Below are 20,719 nucleotides of genomic sequence, written 5' to 3' on the forward strand. Positions count from 1 at the left end.
TACTTAATAATTACTCAAGTACTCTACTTAATTTCTTTGCTATACTGCAGTATTTGCATACCATGTTACCTTTACTCTAAAGTACAGTACATTTACAGTACATCTGTTAAAATCAGCCTCACTTTTATTGTATTGTTTTTGTGCCACAGCATGTCTCTAAGCCCGATCTGTGGTCCTCTATTAATTATTATTCTTTGTAAGTACTAGAACATTTTAGTTGCATTATATTTTGTAGATCTTGACTTGAACATGTATTTCATCAACAGGACCTGATTCAATACTGTTTAAAACACACCGTTGTAACTTGGAAGTACTTTTTCTATTTAAAGTATTTTTTAGAGCTCAAACTTGTTGTGGAGAACATTTTAATTTTTAAGAAAAAATACTTTTGACATATTGTGTTTCTATTGTGTCTGATTTGCAGCGGCAATCAGTAGCAAGGACTACAAAGCTGGAAATTAATTTCAGTATAAAATATTAGCGATAATAAAACATATTTTACATAATTACTAGATCTGGTTTCTGGCCTCATGTACATCAGTGATGTCAGTAACAGCTGGTGCATGTACACAGACTACCTTCTCAAGTGTGATTCTCCCAGTGACCCACTTGATGGTACTATATGTGCATTAGAATTTCCTGTACAGCAGCCTTTCTATAAACAGAAATGCAGACGTACTACTGGATCGAGATAGACTTGAGATAATGTTGATGAAACAAAAGTATTGCATGTATTGTATTTCTGTGGTGTTTAGGTTTTTTATAGATTGACAGGAAACTCGGTGTACAGAGGTTTATGTGACAATGCATACACACCTGAATCTCATGGGTTCAGATTTTCTCGAGATTTTTATTGTTATATACAAAACTTACTGTACAGCTACGCGAATTTAGGGTTTCTAAAGTGCAATGTAGGAGCTATCCATATGTTTTAGTGCACTTGTTTTAAATATAGCATATAAAGGATATCATCTGTCATCTGCTGCAATGGAGGTATCATATGCCCCAGATGCCACAAATGACTTTTCTGCAGTAAGGCATCTGGAGAGCTGCATGAACGTGTTAAATATGGTTATGACGACTTTGACAGTGCTGGGGTCATTCGTAGTGTGTTTGTTTTACCAGTAGAGGGCAGTATACAATAACAGGTACCGCTCACATTACAGACATAAGCTTATTGCAAATTTACTGCATTTTGTTAAAAGGTGTAAAAAAAAATACATAGTTGCTTTGTTCTGTCACCATATTTATCTGAAAACTTATGCATGTAAACCGAGATTTTTTCACAACGTAAGAAGCTACACTTCTGTGACATTCAGGACTGTGGCGATTAATTGTATTCTGTGAAAATCTCAGCATTCCACAGTTTCATGGTTTTATATTTATGATATTAATGCATTTGTTGTTGATTGTGTGCATACACTTTGACACAATGTCAAGTCAAAGACAGTATGGTGTGTCTCTAAATAAGAAATCCAATTTCTGTCCATCTCTCCTTGTGTGTATCCTTTCAGTCTCAACACTAGTGGCAAGACATGAAATAACACATAATTGCTGTTGTTTATTGGATGTGATAATGGCACCTTTTAAGCCCTATCCATGCATAGTCACAATTGCTTTGCAATTGTCCTAGCTTGACAACATTTAGTAAAGCACAGAGCAAACATCTGTCATATCCCTGTGCCCATGTCAACAAATGTTAACCACCTATATTTTTTGGTCTGAGTGAAATCAAGAGCTTTACAGCGATGCATTGTGAATGATGTTAGAACAAGTTGCATAACTTGCAACATTATAAATGTACCAAATATGCAATGCAAGAAAGCTGCCCTGCCTTATGTGACTTATGCAACAGGTAAATGGTGTATACGGCTCTCAGAAAACACCTAACTCAATAATGGTCAGGCAACCTGCTAATTAGAGCAGATGTCAATATATACCCAAGCTGTCAGACAGTAATGATCCACAGCTTCTGTATTCAGCAGGTCCCCTGTCTGTGAAGGTTCTCCCAGAGACATTCTGTTTTGACTCTCTTGGTTACTGTAATGAACATTGTTGATTCAAGGTCATGCCGACCAACCGGAAGGAGGCTACAAACAATTATAGGCACTGTGTTTAGACAGAAGACATGAATATTGATCTGTTTGGAGGCTAGACAAATAATGTGTCATTTTGAAATATTGAACAAAATGTTTTGATTTTGTTCAATGCAGGCATAAATGAGGAATTCAGAACTTTAAAAGTAATGTAGTGCAGATCCACTGCAAAAGTGTGCAAAAGAGAAAGTGTACAAGGGTTTAATAATGATGCAAAAAAGTCAGCGAGTATCTTCCAACCAGGTGATATTGTGTACTATGATTCAGCAACAATGATCCTTTTTCACAAATGTCATACTATTAGATTGGATATATCTATATATAAATGAACTGCATTTATATTCTCTGAATTTTATATAAAGAAGAGGAATTTAAAGTTATCAGAAAACATCTGAAAATAAAAGTAAGGACACAGCAAACAGGAGACATGTATATAATTTATCATATTGGTTGACACAGCTTCCATTTTCTACACCTGTGAGCCGTACGATACAGGTACAAATCAACTCTTTATTTTGGACACCTAATGCAGATTCAGTATTTAACGATTTCTTAAACGCATCTTTGTTACTCTTGGCTGCTCAGGTGAGATCTTTTAAACATATGTCACAGTCTTAAAGTAAAAGCTCCTGGCATGTCATCTTGTGCAGTAGGGAAGAAAAATAGGTCAGTTTAAAAGTAATAATTGAATCAACTATAGTTTATTCCACAGTACAAAACAACGTCAGAACGCGACAAGCCACAGTACAGCAGCACAGGTATACAGTACATTTTGGGACATAACTGACCCTTCGGTGTATTACATGTACCACAAAGTGAAAACAAGTCACTGCTGCCCCATTTGAACAGGTTTTATGGTTTCTGTTTAAACCACAACAGTTTAGAGAAGGAGGTTTATTTTTCTTGTAATTTTTGTAAAGATCCTTAAGGCTAATATTTATCAAATTCACAGTAAAGCAATAATCCATATATATATATATATGTATATATACTGTAGGATCTTGTTTCTTATTCTTCTTCTTATTATTATTCAATATTATACATTGGAATACGATACAAGCCCCTCTACATTAGATTTACTTGCACAGAAATATAACATGTATTACTTCATATATTAAATTACACACATCATTTGCAGTTCAAAAAAGCAGCTTTTTCAACAGTCTTAAAATACTAAAGATTCTGTAAACAGTAAAACGTGAGCTTTATGCATTCTGAGGGAAACATGGCAGTCATAGCTTCTGAATCACCACCTAAAATGTTGTGCAATAAAAACCCCAAAACAGTTTATTTAAAATTAAAAATTTTTTTTTTTCTAGTCACTAATTTGTTATTATGGGGAAGAAGATTGGCCGGTATAAGAAGGTTAACAACTATGTGGTCTACAGATCAAAGAAAACAAAGCTTGTCAAATATCTTCATGTGAGGAAGAAATATAGTTTTTTGTTTAACTGGAAAGTTTTAAAAACTGTATAATAAATGCTATATGTCATAAATTTGTAGGCCAATCTGACATAATAGCATTTCTGCAGGAGGAAGTGACTTTCACTTTTAGACAATCAATTTAATTGACTTTGTAATTGAGGAGCTTATGAAAAAAATGGATCCAGTTTAGTGAGAAAGTTTAAATAATGTTTTTCCACTGTATTATTTAAAAAGTGGGTTGACCAGAATTTACTAACTAATTTCAAAAAATATGCAAAATAAGACCCTGTAAAGTTTACTTCCAAAATAGACCATGCATTTTACAAATAAACATTTTACCATTGTTATGCGTAGCACCTATTATATAGGTATATATCAACATTTTATATAGTTTAAAGTAAGTAAAGTTAATTTAAAGAAATACCATGGAGCGTTACTATTTTGGGTCACGTGACATGACATGCACTTGACACAATTTAAAGTATAAACTATTTTGCACCTATTTGCCTGTTGCTTTAGTTTATTTGCTAATTGGTATTATAACATTTCTCAGAAGAACAGGGTAATAGTAATACTACATGTAAGCCTTCAAGATGATTGTTTTATTTATGGATTTACTCTACCGTTCACCAGTGGTGGAGAGGATCAATGCACAGCTTCACACATGCACTGTCGAAATAAAAGAACACTACATTTTCTAGGAGTTTTTTGTTTGGTTTTTGTTTGGTTTTTATTTTTTTGGCACTTTTAAACCCACCGCCACCATCACTGTGATCAATTTAATTGGCTATTTGTCTCTTCTTCCTGGCTTGTCAGACCTTTGCTGTGCATGCATTCGTTTAACCAATGTCCATGCTCTCATTGTCTCTTACATTCCCTTTCTCTCTCTCTCGCTCTCCCTCTGTAGCTCTCAGACCACCAGCCAGTGATGCAGCTGTGGGAAAAATTGAAATGTGCGTATGAAATAAAACACAACATGACAGTACGGAACAAGACATTATACAGGTATTATGAATTGAAATTGGATAGTTAGCAAAGGCATAAAAATATGCATATTTGCATTAAATCTGCAAAGATGTGATGATTGCATGCATGTATCAATTTAACACTTACGGTGAACTGCCGAACTTCCCCAGTGTCAACCAAATGATGTTCTGTCTCTGGGGTGATTGCATAAGCCAGTCTCTGTAACACCAAAAAGAGAGAGCAATAATAAGAAACAGTAAACTGTACCTACTTTTTAAGAGGGTTACAAAACAATTTCTAGAGTTTGGACCCCACCACTGACTATCAAATAGAGACCATTCAACAGGTCACACCACAAACAATTAAAGGTCTCTGTCTAAAAAAACGGAAGGCCTCTCTTGCATTAGTTAACCTAGATCGGTGTTCATACTGTCCACACTGACTTTGCTGCAGCATATACAGTTTTTGGATAAGTCAAAAGGCTATTGGAAGCATTTTCAATGAATGGATGAGACCAAAGTGTAACTTTTGCTAAACCTGCATAAGAACTTGTGAAACATGATGAGGGCAGCATTTTAAATTGGAGATGCTTTGCTGTCTCTGCAATGGCAAGGAATCCATCCATGAACCCAATGTCGACAGAAAATGGCTCATGTGGCAAGACAATCACCCTACACACTGAAGTTGTTAACTTAAAGAAAGGCTAAACCAGTTTAAATCTAATGTTTTTAGAATAGCAGGATAAAAGTCATGACTTTACCCCTATAAATAAACCCTATAAACCCTAATTGCATTCCTGTTATGCAGTTTGTATGAAAATCTGATCATAATTTTAGGTTATAATTAGGCAGAATTTCAGAGTGTTTACAATGTTTTAAGCACCACTGGAGCTCAGACTTACATCACAAAACTTTCCAGGCAGTGTGCAGAGTTTGTAGATGGCATAGAGAGGCACCATGGTCATTGAGGACATGGCCAGACACCACCCCAACATGTTAGCCCATGGAGGAAACGTGTAGGAGCCGTAGTTTGGAGGGTTGAATGTGGCAAAGCTCACAACCACCATAAACTAAAGGAGAAAAGATCATGAAAAACCACTTCTTACCTTAAGATTCAAAGAACAGTATTTCTTGATATTTGTTAGTGTGGAGGAGCAAAGTTTCCCTTTATTTCTCATGGGAACTTTGGGTCAGAGTGTAGTGTAGTTAAGAAACTGTGTTAGAATTCTGCGTGTTAAGTGTTGTGAGCTGTGTATGTGTACTAGGCTGTTCAATGTGGTTTCAAAAAGTGACTCACCAGAAGGAAGCAGGGGCTGACAAACTTCCAGCACAATCTCCAGTACTTGCCTGGCCGGTGACCAATCATCTCCTCAATGTCATCACTAAAACGATCCACTCCTAAAACATAAGGATGAGGTTCAATGCATAAATGTTTAGAAAATACATCACATGCGCAACCAGTCCTCTTCTACTCTCTCTCTGAAACCCTCTCTACTGAAAATGATTTTCAGTAGAGTTAGTTTACACCAAATACAAATAAAGTTCATATTTTAACCGAACCTAAAGTGACTCTGCTGCAATAAGCTACTGCACCACTTTGCCATTTCACAATTTTCCTTCTGTCATCATCAGTGTTTTTTGTTTTTTTTCTTATGCCTTCCTGCCTAAGGGGCATCCCTCACTACAGAGGAATATATCTAGAATGACGAGCAGGTTCTCAGCACAGCTAAATGCACTTAGATATTGGACAGCAGAACAAAAGACCATAGTGGCCAGGGGTCAAGGGTTTTTGTCAGCACTTAAGAGGAATGGGGAAAAGCCCAGTGAAGCCTTAGGCTTGATTTATCTGGCTTGATAGGTCGAGACCCACCAAAGTGGGGCAATATGCTGGCCCCACTGCCTGGGGCCTGGTTACTATTTAGCCCTTTATGAATCTCCCCACAGTCAGGTTCAGTAGACATTGAGACAAGGAACTCAATACGGAAGTTCATATCCACTGTTTTCTCTGACCTTTAGATCGTTATTATATTTTGTGCCTGCTGGTGTTTTTAAGACAGGGTCAAATTTTAATACTATGAACTAGCAGCTTTCCCCCCAAATATCTGCCAATACAGTAGTTGGTTTTTAGACTTAAGTTAACAGAAACAATCACAGAGAATTCTACAGCCATTGTGACAATTGTATTGTGTTGTCAGGGGCTGCTCATTATGCTGATTAAGATGTTGTTTGTTACAATACACCTAAAAGATTTCTTCCATGATGTGTAATCCACTTGAAAACAATATCATATTCACTGCCAAAATAAACAAAAGAGAAAGAGAATGGTGTGTTAAACAAATGTAACCTAAAACATTTAGCACTGTGGAAGTGATGGAAAATACATGCAAAATAGTGTCCTAAGAAACTGTAAGTCTGGATTGAAATTGACTTTAAGGTCGCCCCCACTAGCAACACACAACAATCTACAATTCAGATGTTAAGCTGACTTGTATTTGTCCATGAGTTCATTTTTCCCAACTGTAATTTTCTTTATGCGGTGCCTCATCATTGCAAAGTGAACACAGAGGTAACACTGGTCGTGGCCAAATCTCAGTCCATTTAAACCCAGTGACATGTTGTGAGCACCAGACATACAGTGTATCAATGTACCAAAACAATACAGGCCCAGAGACCTGAACAGAGACTGAAGAGGCCAAAGCCATTATTGGAAATACGCCGTCTAACTGTAGTATCCCTACATCTAATAAAAGTATGTTGTATCAAGGCACAGAGCATCTTTAAAAGGAGATTTCTCATCAAACCCATAATAAAGCATCAGCTTTGCTTGCCATGAAAACATGAAATATCTATTTTCCTTCCTCTTTTCTCGAGTCCATCTTTCTTACCATAGAACCACGCAATGCCAATGGCTTCAATAAGCACTCCAAAGAGAATCGATGTCCCTGCTGCAAAGTGGTCTAGCAGAGTAAACACATACATTCCACCCTGGAGTGACAGAGAGAAACAAACAAAAAACACAGCTTACAGTAACTGATCTATCTCACTGTCGTTTGATTAATAGATTAGTGTTACAACTTGAGTTTGTAGAAATGACACAATGAATGTGAATACCAGCATTCACACTTACATTTGTAACACAGAAGAGCGATATGAGGAAAGTGGCAACAACAATGAAGAGGGTAAACAACTCTCGATGCCTATGTAGACATTTGAATTCATCTATCAGTCCTGTGATCACAGACTCCATCCCACCCATCTAAAGCAGGACAGAAAACTCAAAGTCAACAAGGTGGTAAGTCACTGAATACAACATATTACAAAGACTTGCACAATTGCAACTGAAGCTCCAAAACAAAAACACTTTTGTGTGACATTGAAGTTTTATGTCGCAAAGGTATGTGTGTTTATGTGGGTGGGTGGGTGCATGCTCACAGCACTGTCAATGCCCAGTGTCAACAGCATGATAAAGAAGATGACTGCCCAAACTGATGATCCTGGTAAGGTTGCGATCGCTTCTGGGTAAATGACAAACACCAGACCAGCACCTAAAGAACAAAAAGGAAAGTTGAAAACATCACAATACACACACACACACACACACACACACACACACACACACACATTTGAAGCATTTGACACTGAAGTTGAAGAGCCTCCAAAATAGATTCCAACAGAAATCAGGACAAAAAAGTAAAGGTAATAAAGATACACTGGAAAGAAGAAGTGCACCATGTTGTAGGTGGGAATGTTTGTCTGTGTGTGTCTCTCCGTGTGAGCCCAGAGATAGACTGGAGACCTGTCCAGGGTGTACCCCACCTCTTGCCTAGTGACAGCTGGGATAGGGTCCCAGCCCTCTGTGACCCTGAACAAGATAAGTGATTACAGATAATGAATGTGCACATTTTAAATGTGATACTAGTAGCAGGTCTAAAAAAAACTCAGTAATGCTAAAAAAAAGAAGGAAAAGAAATGGTAAGATATCTCACAGCTAATTAGGTCGGTATCATTATCGGGTATAAAAAGAGAATCCCAGAGTCTTTTTTAAGCAAGCATAGTGGTGAGGCTCACCACTCTATAAAAGGCTGCATGGACAAATGGTTCAACAAGTTTAGAATAAAGTGAATTTGGGGATTTCCTCATGTACAGTTTCACATATCGTTCCCTGATATTAATATTCATTATAATGAACTTGAGGTATGTCTGTACTCAAGGCACATGGCCGAAAAACAATTCTGAAAGGCGGAAATATGAAATATGATTCTGTGATGTAAATACCTGTATGAGCTCAGGAACACCTATGAAAACCAGAGTCAGCGAACACAGTTTGATGCTGCACCCACAACTTTAAAAAAAACAAAAATGGAACCACCTTCTATGGACTTAAGCTTGTTTAAGATGGAGTGAGGGGAAGTGGTGAAGAAGCACAGAAATCACTTCCTCTGGGCTGTACTATCATATCCGAGTATTTAATTATTTAAACTTGCAAATCATTGGCCTGAGTCACAACCTTTTTGGAAATTGGGTTGCACTTACAGCATATGTGAGCAGCACATATAGATCTAAATTTCTAACCACACTGTACATTCATATCAGCACAAACACCAGTACCATACCATCTCTGGCAACTTTGTCCAAGGCTACATTGTGCTTGTAGGACATGTACCCAAGGAAGGAGAAGACCACAAAGCCAGAGAAAAAACTTGTTAAAGAGTTGATGGAGCTGGTGATAATGGCGTCTCTGAATCAAGATAGAAAAAAAAAAAAACAGTTCAGAATAAGCACATAAAAAAAAAAAATCACACAGTTCATATCAACAAGACAGACAAAGTAGTCAGTGATGTGTCATGAGTGGGTGAAGGCCTGGCTTGGTAAATGAGTCTAGGTCATAGATAAGAGTAGGATTGATGTTTTGGATTGTTCTCTTAGTCACTTTGTCTGCTATGTGACAGACTGTTCACCCTACCTGCTTCTAACTTCCTTCGGGTGTAAAAGCAAAACAAAAAAATAGCAAACAAATCGGCTGTCTAGCCTTGAATAAAGACAAAAAATATCTAAATGTATTACAGAAAAAAGTGAGCTGACTGAAAGTAAGTTAAAGGAGGAATCCTCAAGGTAAATGGCTTCGTGTGTCAGTTACCAGAAACATTAAAAAAGGCACCAACATGAGATAAAAGCCTTGTGCTGGATGTTGATGATTTTCAAAGGGTGTGACAGTCTTGATTGGTGTTAAGGCTGTCTGTTCCACAACATGGTGTCAAAGACATTGTGGGTTTCAAGGAGCTTCAAAGGTTATTGTAATTCACCTGCTTGTGTTGCATGTGTATTTATGTGTGTGCAGTCTCCTTTACCTGTGTGGCTTTACCTGTAACAGTTGTTGCTGAATTTGTTGTAACTGGAAAAGGCAATTAGCACACCAAACCCCACTCCCAGTGAGAAACAGATCTGTGTCGCTGCCTCAATCCAGACCTGGGGAGCGACAGAACAAGCACACTCGTGTGAAGCGGCAAACAAAAGGCACAGGAGAGGAAAAAAGCCATTATTAGGGATAATTGCAGGAAACTCATTCAACTGCAGTAGATGAAAGACGCTTGTGAATACGGGGGGTAATTTTGCAAATTACTGCTCTATGCATCTTTCTAATCTAATTCTCCAATCGCTCCCATGCATCTCTCCCTCTCTCCATCGCGGTTACCCTCTCATTCTGCATAACTGAGTCTTTTGGTCCTGCAGGCTTATGAACTGAGCTCCTTATTGCCTGGTTAAAAAAATGTTATGTGATAGTTTACAGATAAAGAAAATATTAGAAATGGGTTAAAGCAACAACTATCAAACAAGAAGTCCCTCTCTGGCTGTACCTATCACTACAAACCAAAGTTGTGTTTCATGTTTTCTCCAAATTGGCCTTAAGAATATAGCGTGACAAGACAAGAGTGCAGTTATGATTGTTTTAATTTTACGGATTAACCCAACTGTTCTGTGAATGTGAGAGTGAATTCTTGTCCGTCTGCGTTTGTCTCTCCGTGTTGGCACTGAGATAGACTGGGGACCTGTCAAGGGTGTACCCTGCATTTCACCCAGGGCTCCAGCCTCCCCACCCCACCCCCCAAAACCCTGAACAGCATAAGTAGTTAAAATAATGGATGGATGGATGTTACCCTTGTTCCTCCTAAGCAACAATCTCTGGTTGCTCACAAAGCACTGACTCTGGATTTACAACCACCTTCAGTGGCTAAATCCTAAACACTGTTTTCAAGAGAAAATGGAGACATTAACTGATATCTTAACACCTATGGGTTTATATTGCAGGAAGCTGTCAAGAGGTGATAATGATTTATACAAAACGTACTGTAAATGTTCCATCTACCACTGTGACTACTGATTCATCAGTGCTAACATGGACCCATGCTTGTATACACTGTAATGTTATGTTATTCCATTGTCATGTTTAGCTTTGCATATTACCATGACACTCTGTAGTCAACCTAACACATTACAAAAAAAAAGACAGGCCTTTACAGAAAGAACAGTTTCAGATTTTTAGATTTATTTAGATATTAAGGCACTAAAACTAAACTTAAATAAAAACCAAAGAATTGCTTAATTCTGCCTTCCATCCACTGTTGCCACCTCATGCGTCTTCCCTTCTTCTTCTTCTTCTCCTGCATCCCCATCACTCTCACATCAAGACTCACCTTAGCATCACACAGTCTCAGGAAGTCCACGGAGAGGTATGCCTTAATGCCATCGATGGCTCCAGGCAGAGTGACTCCACGGAGCAGCAGCACAGTCAAGACCACATAGGGCATAGTTGCTGTGATCCACACAACCTGAAAGGGTCACACATATTACACACACACGCACAGGCAGAGGAGGCCTAAACACAAACAGAGCGACACTCACACATATGGATACATAAAATTTAGAGTGAAAATTCACAGTTGTATGGGTGGACATAGAATGTTTAATAGATTTAAATTCAGTATAAAGACGCAATATTTCCACACATCTATAAGTTATTCCACTTTCTTCTCTTGAAGGTTCTTTGATAGGAAAAATGTAGTACTTCCCACATGTGTTTCACATAACACGGCCACTGTTTCATTTCCTACCTTGCCAGAGGTCTTGACTCCTTTCCAGAGACTGAAGTAGAGCAAAACAATCACCACAGCTAGACAGGAAGTCAACTGCCAGCGTGGACGACCCAGGTCATCAATACCATTGCTATCCTGGATGTGGAGCACTGCTCGTCTAAATGAAAGAGCATAAATGTTTTATATTTAGCACATTTTCGCAGTGAAAAAACAAGTTTTCCTAGCCCAGAAGTCTGCCATCACCTGTCTTTTGAACAAATGCCTTTAGCAGACCTGCAAAACAAACAACGTAACACAAGTGCCAGAGATGCAGCTACAGGTCAGACTCAAACTAATTAGACACAAACAAACTTCAATATAAAAATTACTATTGTAGATGGACAAGGATCAGCCTGGACTGTTCAACCAGTGCACCTTGAAAGTAGGTGAAATTGTCGCAGAGGTTCCTGTTTTGATTTGGTCCATTTAAAGTACAACAGCAAATACATTTCTTAAAAAAACCATAGTAGTTACGCATTTATTAATGCCAGCAGAGACACCAGGAGATGGTTGTGGTGGTTGTGGCAGCATCTATCTATACTAAGTTTAAGGAGCTAAAGGTACATTTCCCTAACTTTAACCATGCATCTACACATGTACATGAAAGGTCATATAGATCATGGCATCCCACTGAGCCTAGGAAACTGCATTGCCAGTGTTTCTTTAGTAAGTCAAATATATCACCTGAAACATTAAAAAGCCATTGAACAGTGACTACTTGATTTGGATCATTTCAGAGACAGCCTAATAGATGAGTGGGAACAAGTTAAGCCTATGTTCAACTGATGTGGTCAAATTGTCTGCAGGTGGTTCTGTGGAAATAGCACACTGCCATTTCAACTAGCATGGGTAAAATACTCAAGCTGTCACAACAGAACAAGCCCTCATATGTTGGAAGAGGAAACACCTGGACAGCTGGACAGGGAAGGCGGGTGCAGCAGCTAAATGAAAACACAATCTGCAGAAAATATATTATATATGTCTGATTTATTCTGATTTGAAATATATGAAAATATATGATATTCTTTTTGGTTTTTATTTTTAAAACTCTCTTTACCTCTTATATTGCCTGTTATTCCAAGACATGGCTAAATCTACCAACAGTGTTTTAACTAAAATCAGTAAGTATGTAGGCTGAATGTGCCGAGCCAACTCTGCATGACTACATGACATTACTGCATTGCACCAAACTGCTTATTATGCACTTACAGAAGTGGAAATGTGCAAGTGATATAGAGTAAAGCCTTAGCAAAACACACAAATTCTTTGCTAGTTGGACAAATTCAGGTCAACTTACTCAAAGTATTCCTGAGCAGGTGTGGCCTTGTAAATGTCGCTGACTGAGTTGTTGTCAGCCCAGTCGGAGCAGTTAGGACTGTTCCAGGTGTTGTTGCAGTGGACCCAGGGCAGCTCACCGGTGAACGAGGAGAAGAGGTAGAACAATGCCCACGAGATGATGACGTTATAGTAGAAACCAACATATAAAGAAATGAGGATCACTGTAAAGCCAACACCTGTTTGGGGACCAAAAAATAATTAGACATTGACAGACAATATAGACAAAGATACAATATCAATAATTCCAATCAAAAAAATTCTCATATCATGACATTGACTATATATTTTAGCTGCATGACCATGTGTTTGCATACATGCCATTACGGAGTAATGTAGAAATTTCATTTGAGGCTACAAAACAGAGGAAGTGTTCACATCCTGATAGGGTTTAGGCAGCTCTAAAAATAAATCAATAAATAAATAAAAACAACTTTCTCTGTCATTTGGAAAAGGGCTCAGCAACAAATCAGATGTGAATCTTAAGATCCATAATTTGCATGTTTTGCTCGAAACATGAGGCAACAAACACAATGAATCCCCCACCTCAAACAGGAGACTGTGGCAAATGCTGAAACAACAGTTGAATTCAGGCATTCTTGTCAGCATCTTAAGATAAAAAACAATGTTGACTTGAACTATACTGTCATAATTTTCTATATCCATCTATATATATAAAAAAAAACAAACAGTGAGTTTGCCGTCATCTCTATATATAAACAAACTCAACTTCATTCTAAGAATGCACTCAAAAACCTGGGGGTGACGATGCATATACTCAACTAAATAGGCAGAAAAAGTAATACATTGCACTTACAGTTCAGATCTTGGCACTGCTCTATTAAAGAGTGACTACCTTCTGTCAGATTCCTGCACAGCCACCTGCACCACAAGGCACAATATCTGGCTCAGTACGAGTACAGTAACCTGTGGTTCTTGCCCGCAGTCTCACAGAAGGCACCACAGCTTCTAAAGATTCCCTCTTCATGCCTTAATTATCAACACATCTACCCTTTCTATAAATCGGAAATGACATCCGCTCTTCTAAGGCTGGAATTACTTGTTAACCTTTGCTAAGAGACATGATCACAACTGTGCTTTATTGATTCCTTTGTAATGTGGATGTGATATTTGTCCGAAGAACGGTGCCTGTTATTAGCGCCACATGCGACCGTGCTATCTCTCAGTCTGACCGTCTCCTCTTCAAATGAATTGATCCTGAGAGGAAACCAGCTTCTTGATCGGAATAATTACTGTCAATATGGGCATATGTGTGTGTGTGTGTGTATTTGAATAATTACTGTTATCCCCCCACTGAGAGACAGAGAGAGAGTGAAGCGTGTGATTATAATGTCAACATGCTCAGTGTGGTCCCTGACAGACGGCAAGTGTTCACACACTTCACAAACACACACACACAAACACATGTACATGCTGTGGACCACCTTCAGACCAACAAGGACGTGAATGACAAAAGGCTTCGGCACGGCTTTATACTGTAGAGCAACAGATGCTTTGTTTTGGGCTTTTTTTTTGGTGTTGTTGTTTTCTTTTTTGAGGCGTAAGAAGGGACTTATATTAATGGTTTACAAATTCAAAGACCATTACTTAAAACTTAAGATGACAAAAAACAAACAAGAAGAGAAACGCAGCTTGCAAACTGTGCAAAAAGCAGAAACTGTTGAATGAAGCAAAGTCCTATTTTCAATGACAAGTCCAGTGGCTCAGACATGTGACTTGGTCTTAATGCTTGTTTCTCCATTAGCATGTTTGGATGGCATCCTTCTAAACGATGCTTTGTTTATTGATGTGTTAAAAAGTACGCAGACAATGTGTCAGCCGGTGTTCCCCGCTACAATTTGACAGAAGGATTTAGACAATCAGGACAAGAGTCTAAAAGCCCAATTTTCATTTGCTTTCCATCTGAGTGCCAACAGAACCTGATGTTCTGAGGAGGATAAATAATGCCTGTCGCTGCTCAACACAGAGACAAGCAGACAAAAGAGACTGGCATGTGGACAGGCAGGCATGTGGGCAGGAAAGCAGATAGAAAGACATGTAGATATTAAAGGAAGCATATTGCCAGACAGACAGGCAAGTAGGCCGATTGGCATGAGAGACAGACTTAATACACATGTGTGAGCGCTGCTGTGAGAACATGCAGGTGTTCGAAAGTGCATTTGCACTCGTGCACCCTTCACTGCTCACTCGTGTATTTGTGTGTGTAAGCGTCTGTCCTTACATATCAAAATATGTGAGGACCTGTTACCTCTCACCTTTAAATATGGGACAAATCTTCCAGACCCCTGCTGCTCCCTCTCTGTTGTACTGTCCCACAGCCAGCTCCATGTAGAACAGAGGCATTCCTGCTATGACCATGAAGAACAGGTATGGCACCAAGAATGCACCTGCACACACGCACGGTAAGATTTTTACTATCACAAGGAATTTAAAAAAAAATGTATCACAAATAGCCAAATTCAAGTTTTCAGTCAAATGCAAGTCATAATTTCTTTCGGTGAGTCAGCAACAATTACTGTTTTCATTTTCTGAAACTGGCCAGTTCCTTCTTTTAGATTAGCCTGTTTCTGGGTTGGGAAAGACACTATAATCTGCCACAGATGTGCTGGGACAGCAGTCTTGTAAAAGGGAAAAGCATTATTATCACTTCTCCTAAAACATAGTTAAAAGTCTAAAAAAAAAAATGGAACATGTATTGCTGATTTTAAAATATTTATCTAAGGCTAATTGCCTCAAATAAAACCCAGTAACATTTCCCTAAATATGACAACATGCTGGATTTGGGGACATACAGTTATAGGGTTCCCAGAGCAGCGTGTCAGCCTTGACCATGGCTACAGTATCATTTACAGCTCTTAAACATAATGAGAGCTCTATGTTAAACAGCTGTAATTAGTGCAGTGATTGTTAGAGCTAATCTATTCCGAGCAGCTGTGGTGGTTTGTCTTCTATTTTGATCTCTGCAAAAGGTTGGGGGAAAAAAGAAAAGCACAAGCATAGGACAGCATACATAAGAACACACACACCATCATGGGTGTGTAAATAATGCGTGCGCACATGCGATGTACAGAAGGTGAACCATGAGTTATTTAATTTTTCTATTTTCCTAATTTACATTTGTTCTTTATATTTCTACCTTCTGTTCAACCACATTTTACTAATAATGAACATCATCTTACATTGTAACACACCTTGCTGCCTTCGTTTGTTTCTATCCATCCTCTTTCACTGTAGCAGACAAAGAAAGCTTTTCTACTTTAAAGACAAAAATAATTCTTATCCCTCCAACTCTTTCTATCTCACCTCCTCCATTTTTGTAGCAGAGGTAGGGGAATCTCCACACATTGGCAAGGTCCACAGCAAATCCTATCACAGACAGGAGGAAGTCAATTTTCTTCCCCCAGGTCTCCCTCTCCTCCTCCCCGCTGGGGTTGGTCTGAGTCAGAGTTGGAGCCACTAGGGTGGATGAGGTAAACTGAACCCCATTTTGCTCCTTCACAAGGATCAGCTCCACCTTAAGGATTATGAAGTTAATAACAAATCAAATGTCACAGAATCATCAGGGTTTTTAAAATTTAGTCATTTTAACTTTTGTTTTATTGTTTACAATAGATATTCTGTCAAATGTTGGCATCGACCATACACAGTTCACATTAATAGTGACAAGTCTCACCCTAATTTCATGATTCTCTCACCTTCATCAGCTGGGGATTATATTGGATGTCTACTGATTAATTGTGAAGGTTAAAATGTGCTGTATATGTCTATTACAACATACTTCTGTATAATTATGCTTAATTCTTCCTAAATTAGACTGAATCACATGTAAGTACACTTACCTCCTTGGGGCCCATGGTGTTGGAGGTGGGTTTTTCTGAAGCTACAACTGAGGACATCAGGCCAACAGCATAGAGTGGTACACAGAGTGAAAAGATGGTAAGTCTGGAAGAGTATGCGTGCTGCTGACGTGTCGTGAGTGCACAATGAGAGAAAACATAGGAAGAAACTTTATGGGAAACTGGGTTATTGCTGCAAATATAAAAGCTTCAACAAAGACCCAACAATGAAACCATAAAAAATACATTGAAACACTGAAGCTGTATTAAAAATTGATTTATTTGCCATGCATTTTTTAATATGTTTAGCAACATGATGGCAAGTAAATAACGTGTTAATAAGTGTTGGTTTCTAAAATGTTTAACTTAATTCCCAGCTTTGGAATTGTTATCTCTGGATCCAGAAAGAGCACAAGGAGAGTGTGATGGGATCTGGGCTGAGAGGGGTGGGCAAGTGTCTCATCAAGGCCATCACAGTGTGCTCATTTCATTTCACACTTGTTGATCGCCATTTTGCTTACAGATTTTCCCAACCACATGTTGTTCTCCATATTAAGTTCCGATTTTTCACTAAAATTACCTTCATGAAAATGTATCAGTCTGGTTTATTCTTTAAATAAAAGTATGTGATTCATACATTTTAAACAACAGACACAAAAGCTGCAGTTTATTTTAAAGATAAACATATGACATAATCTAAAAATGTGTTGTTGAAACCTAAACCAAAAGCATCACATGAATTTTTTTTTTTATCAAATAATCATTAAAATCTTATTCCACCGTACTGTGACAAATATAATCATTATCATTATTTTTAAAATTTCCTGTTAAGATACTGTCAAACATTGTTTACTATACATTAAAATATTCTGCAAATATGCAATTAAAGATCCTTTTTATAAAACGTAACACTTACCTTTTAAAACTGAAAACTCCTCTAGTTGTTAGTTCAAACACTTTAATTCCAGTCGTACTGATGCTCTTCAATGCGCTGCAAATTGATGCTGACCATGTTTACGCAGACTGTTGTTTGATAAGTTAGAAAAAAATATGAGAAAAAAACAACAACAACAAAAACGCAGTAAGAACTGGTCGCAGTTATACAGGAGATGAGGATTAAAAACAGAAAAAAAGAGGAGAGGAGAACTAGTGATCTGTGACTCTCCTTGGTTCCAGTGACAGGCACAGACAGCAGAGCACCCTGTGGTCTGGTATGGGGATCTGTCTGCAGGACCACTCTTGAAATATGAGAAACAATCAACAACACCCCTCCACCCCCCATCACTGTCACTCCCCTTCCTCCCTCCTCACCCGAGTTTCATCTGTTCCTCCTTTTCTCCCGGCCATCATTGCATATTTTCTCACCTGATTTAACATTTTAAGGGGCAATTTCAAATAAGGGTTTAAATAATTGTTTTATAATTGTTACTGTTAATATTTGTATTCATTCTTCAATCATCATCATGCTGAAAATGCTTTTACAGTATAATGTAAATGTATCCCTGGCCTAAGTTGGTGTGTTAATACCTCAAAAGTAGACATTCAATTTGAAATAATGTGCATATACACTAAAAAATAATATATTTTATTTTAAATCTCACATCATCCCTAAGATAAAATAAACAAAAAATATTAATGATATTCATTTTGAAAATCCAACATCTACATTTGCTGACATTTACCAGCAAAGATTTGTATGAACAAAGTGGAAAACAAGCCAAATGTCCTTAACAAGCTTTTACCGTATTCTGACTCAAGGCCCAGTGACCTGTCAGTTGGCAGAAATCATATTACCTCTGATGTCAAATAGAGATAAACACAATTAACTGACACCCAGGCCTCAGCAAAAGGAAGTCAACAAAAACGGGGCTGGGCAAAAATGGCATAATCAGCTTGGCCCATCACAGGCAAATTTATGACCTTTGTGTCTAGAATGACTTGTTTTTTGCAGGCCAATCATAATGATCAATGGGCCACTAATCCCCAATGACAGCCACAATGCACACACTTTTTAAAGTGTAGCCGTCCATCAGCTGCCGTAGGCCTCATATCCGAAATTGTTTTGTTGATGTCAGCCTGTTGGATGTATGAGGCAAACATAATCAAGTGTCTTGTTTTCATAAATGCAACAGCTGAGACCCAGATTGGGGTGGGGGGTGAAAAGGAAAGGAAAAGCAAGAAAGACATGGGTGAGGCAACGGAAGGACAGACATGAAACCGGGGAAATGTGTGTTCACCTTTTTTTTTGCAATGGCAAAAACAGTAAAACTAAGAATTTATTTTCATTATTTTGTATTTTATTTTATCTCCCTACATGTAATTTCCATACTTAATATATGAAAATACATTTTCATTTCCAGTGAATGAACAATGGTACTAGCTGAATGTGCATTAAATATTATGCTGATAAAAAATATTTTACTTTTTGGGCCATTTTAAAATAAGATGATGCTGAATCTTGCATCCAATTGTATATGAAAATGTGTGTTAGAAATAATAATCCTGTGGCAGCTGCCATCCTGAGAGAGTGATCTTAAAAGCCAGAAAAGATACTTTGAGATATGTGAAACCACAAACTTTCTTTCCACCGGTTTTGCTTGTCTGAGCACTGGCTGCCTATTCCTTGAGCAAATAAAGGAAAAAAAAAAAAAAACAGAAATGAGGACACATTCTTTGTGTACTGAGTCATGACTATAACCACTGAATCCAGACAATTAGAACTTTGCCCCCCAACTAGACAACCACTTTACCTGTTGAGCAATACAGTGGGACTCAGTCATAAATGTTGTCACGAATAACCCAGTATATAATAGTTTGTTTAATAGTTTGTTTTTGCCAGAAGGTTTTTTTTTTTTTTTCAACAAAAAAAGGTTTCAATTCATCTTCAGCTGAAAATGGATAGCTGTTGTTAACACATATCATGCCAAAAAGGTAAGGTGTAACCCAAACTCTTCGTACCAATATATCCATTAGCTGTAAAAAAAAAAAAAAAAAAAAAAAAAAAGACTGGCTTGTGGCACTAGAGGAATGACTGAGTTATATTTCAAAAGAGTCTGGGTCAAAGTCCACAGATACTCCAATTTATAATTAAAATCCTAGAATGTTTTGGAAAAAAATTCTGCCAATGAGCCTAATGGACAAAGAGACAACAGACATTAATTGAAAAGTGATGCAACACAAATAAAACATGGCAGATATGCTAGTAAATAAATATTAACACACTAAAATACTACACTGATGGTATACATAATGAAACCCAATCCCACTCAACAGACTTCCACAGTTGGACATATTGTTACCAAAGATCACCATGACACTTCACACCACTACTGGAATGTCATATGAAAACATTCCCAAAATGTTATTGTGAAGGGGAATATGACATCAAGTTTATCAAGCTGTTCTACAGGATAACATCAGGGTGGCTGTCTGTAAGCTGAAGCTCAGCAGAAGCTGGATGTTGCAGGAGGACAATGACCCTAAACACCAAAGTAAATCTACTATAGAATGGCTTTGGAGGTGCCCGGTCTGAGCTCAGACTAAAGTAAGCCGTTCATACCAGGCATCCCAAGAATATGGCTGAGCTATATACAATATGAACAGTTCAATGTAGATGAATGGTCCAAAATTCCTACTGAACATAGTTCATGAAAGAGCATGACTGGGTTTGATTATAAGCTTAGAAATGTTGTGAAATGTATGACTTTGGTGAAGATCAGATCACATTTTATGACCAATTTATAGAAAAAAAATATATACCTGATACCTTGGACCACACTAAGGAAACTTAAAAATAAAGATGTATGTTCTCCATTTAACCTCAAGAGGGAGACATTTATGCAACAATATGTTTGTTTGTTAATGCCAATACCTGAAGTGCATATTAAGTATAACAAAACACGTTATTATAA

The 20,719-nt window shown here is 37.9% G+C and overlaps 1 protein-coding gene across 3 annotated transcripts; it reads right to left on the reverse strand.

Annotated features, from left to right (window-relative positions):
• Nucleotides 1-4,115: 4,115 nt before the first annotated feature.
• On the reverse strand, nucleotides 4,116-18,046 carry slc6a3 (solute carrier family 6 member 3). Of its 3 annotated transcripts, none has more exons than XM_067511676.1 (16): nucleotides 17,725-18,046; nucleotides 16,812-16,858; nucleotides 16,276-16,486; nucleotides 15,228-15,359; nucleotides 12,914-13,130; nucleotides 11,596-11,734; nucleotides 11,179-11,313; nucleotides 9,849-9,952; nucleotides 9,100-9,224; nucleotides 7,919-8,031; nucleotides 7,614-7,742; nucleotides 7,372-7,471; nucleotides 5,784-5,884; nucleotides 5,389-5,556; nucleotides 4,635-4,706; nucleotides 4,116-4,455 (listed from the first exon to the last, which is right to left on the reverse strand). In XM_067511676.1, the coding sequence occupies exons 2-16, from the start codon at nucleotides 16,824-16,826 to the stop codon at nucleotides 4,432-4,434; spliced, it is 1,785 nt and encodes a 594-aa protein (XP_067367777.1). In that variant the 5' UTR covers nucleotides 16,827-16,858; nucleotides 17,725-18,046; the 3' UTR covers nucleotides 4,116-4,431. The 3 variants fall into 3 exon arrangements, with proteins under 3 accessions (XP_067367777.1, XP_067367775.1, XP_067367776.1); XM_067511674.1 differs by having other exon boundaries at nucleotides 16,812-16,931; XM_067511675.1 differs by having other exon boundaries at nucleotides 16,812-16,934.
• Between the last annotated feature and the right edge of the window lie 2,673 nt (nucleotides 18,047-20,719).

The sequence above is a fragment of the Channa argus genome, chromosome 7, assembly GCF_033026475.1.
Source record: "Channa argus isolate prfri chromosome 7, Channa argus male v1.0, whole genome shotgun sequence".
Taxonomy (NCBI): Eukaryota; Metazoa; Chordata; class Actinopteri; order Anabantiformes; family Channidae; genus Channa; species Channa argus.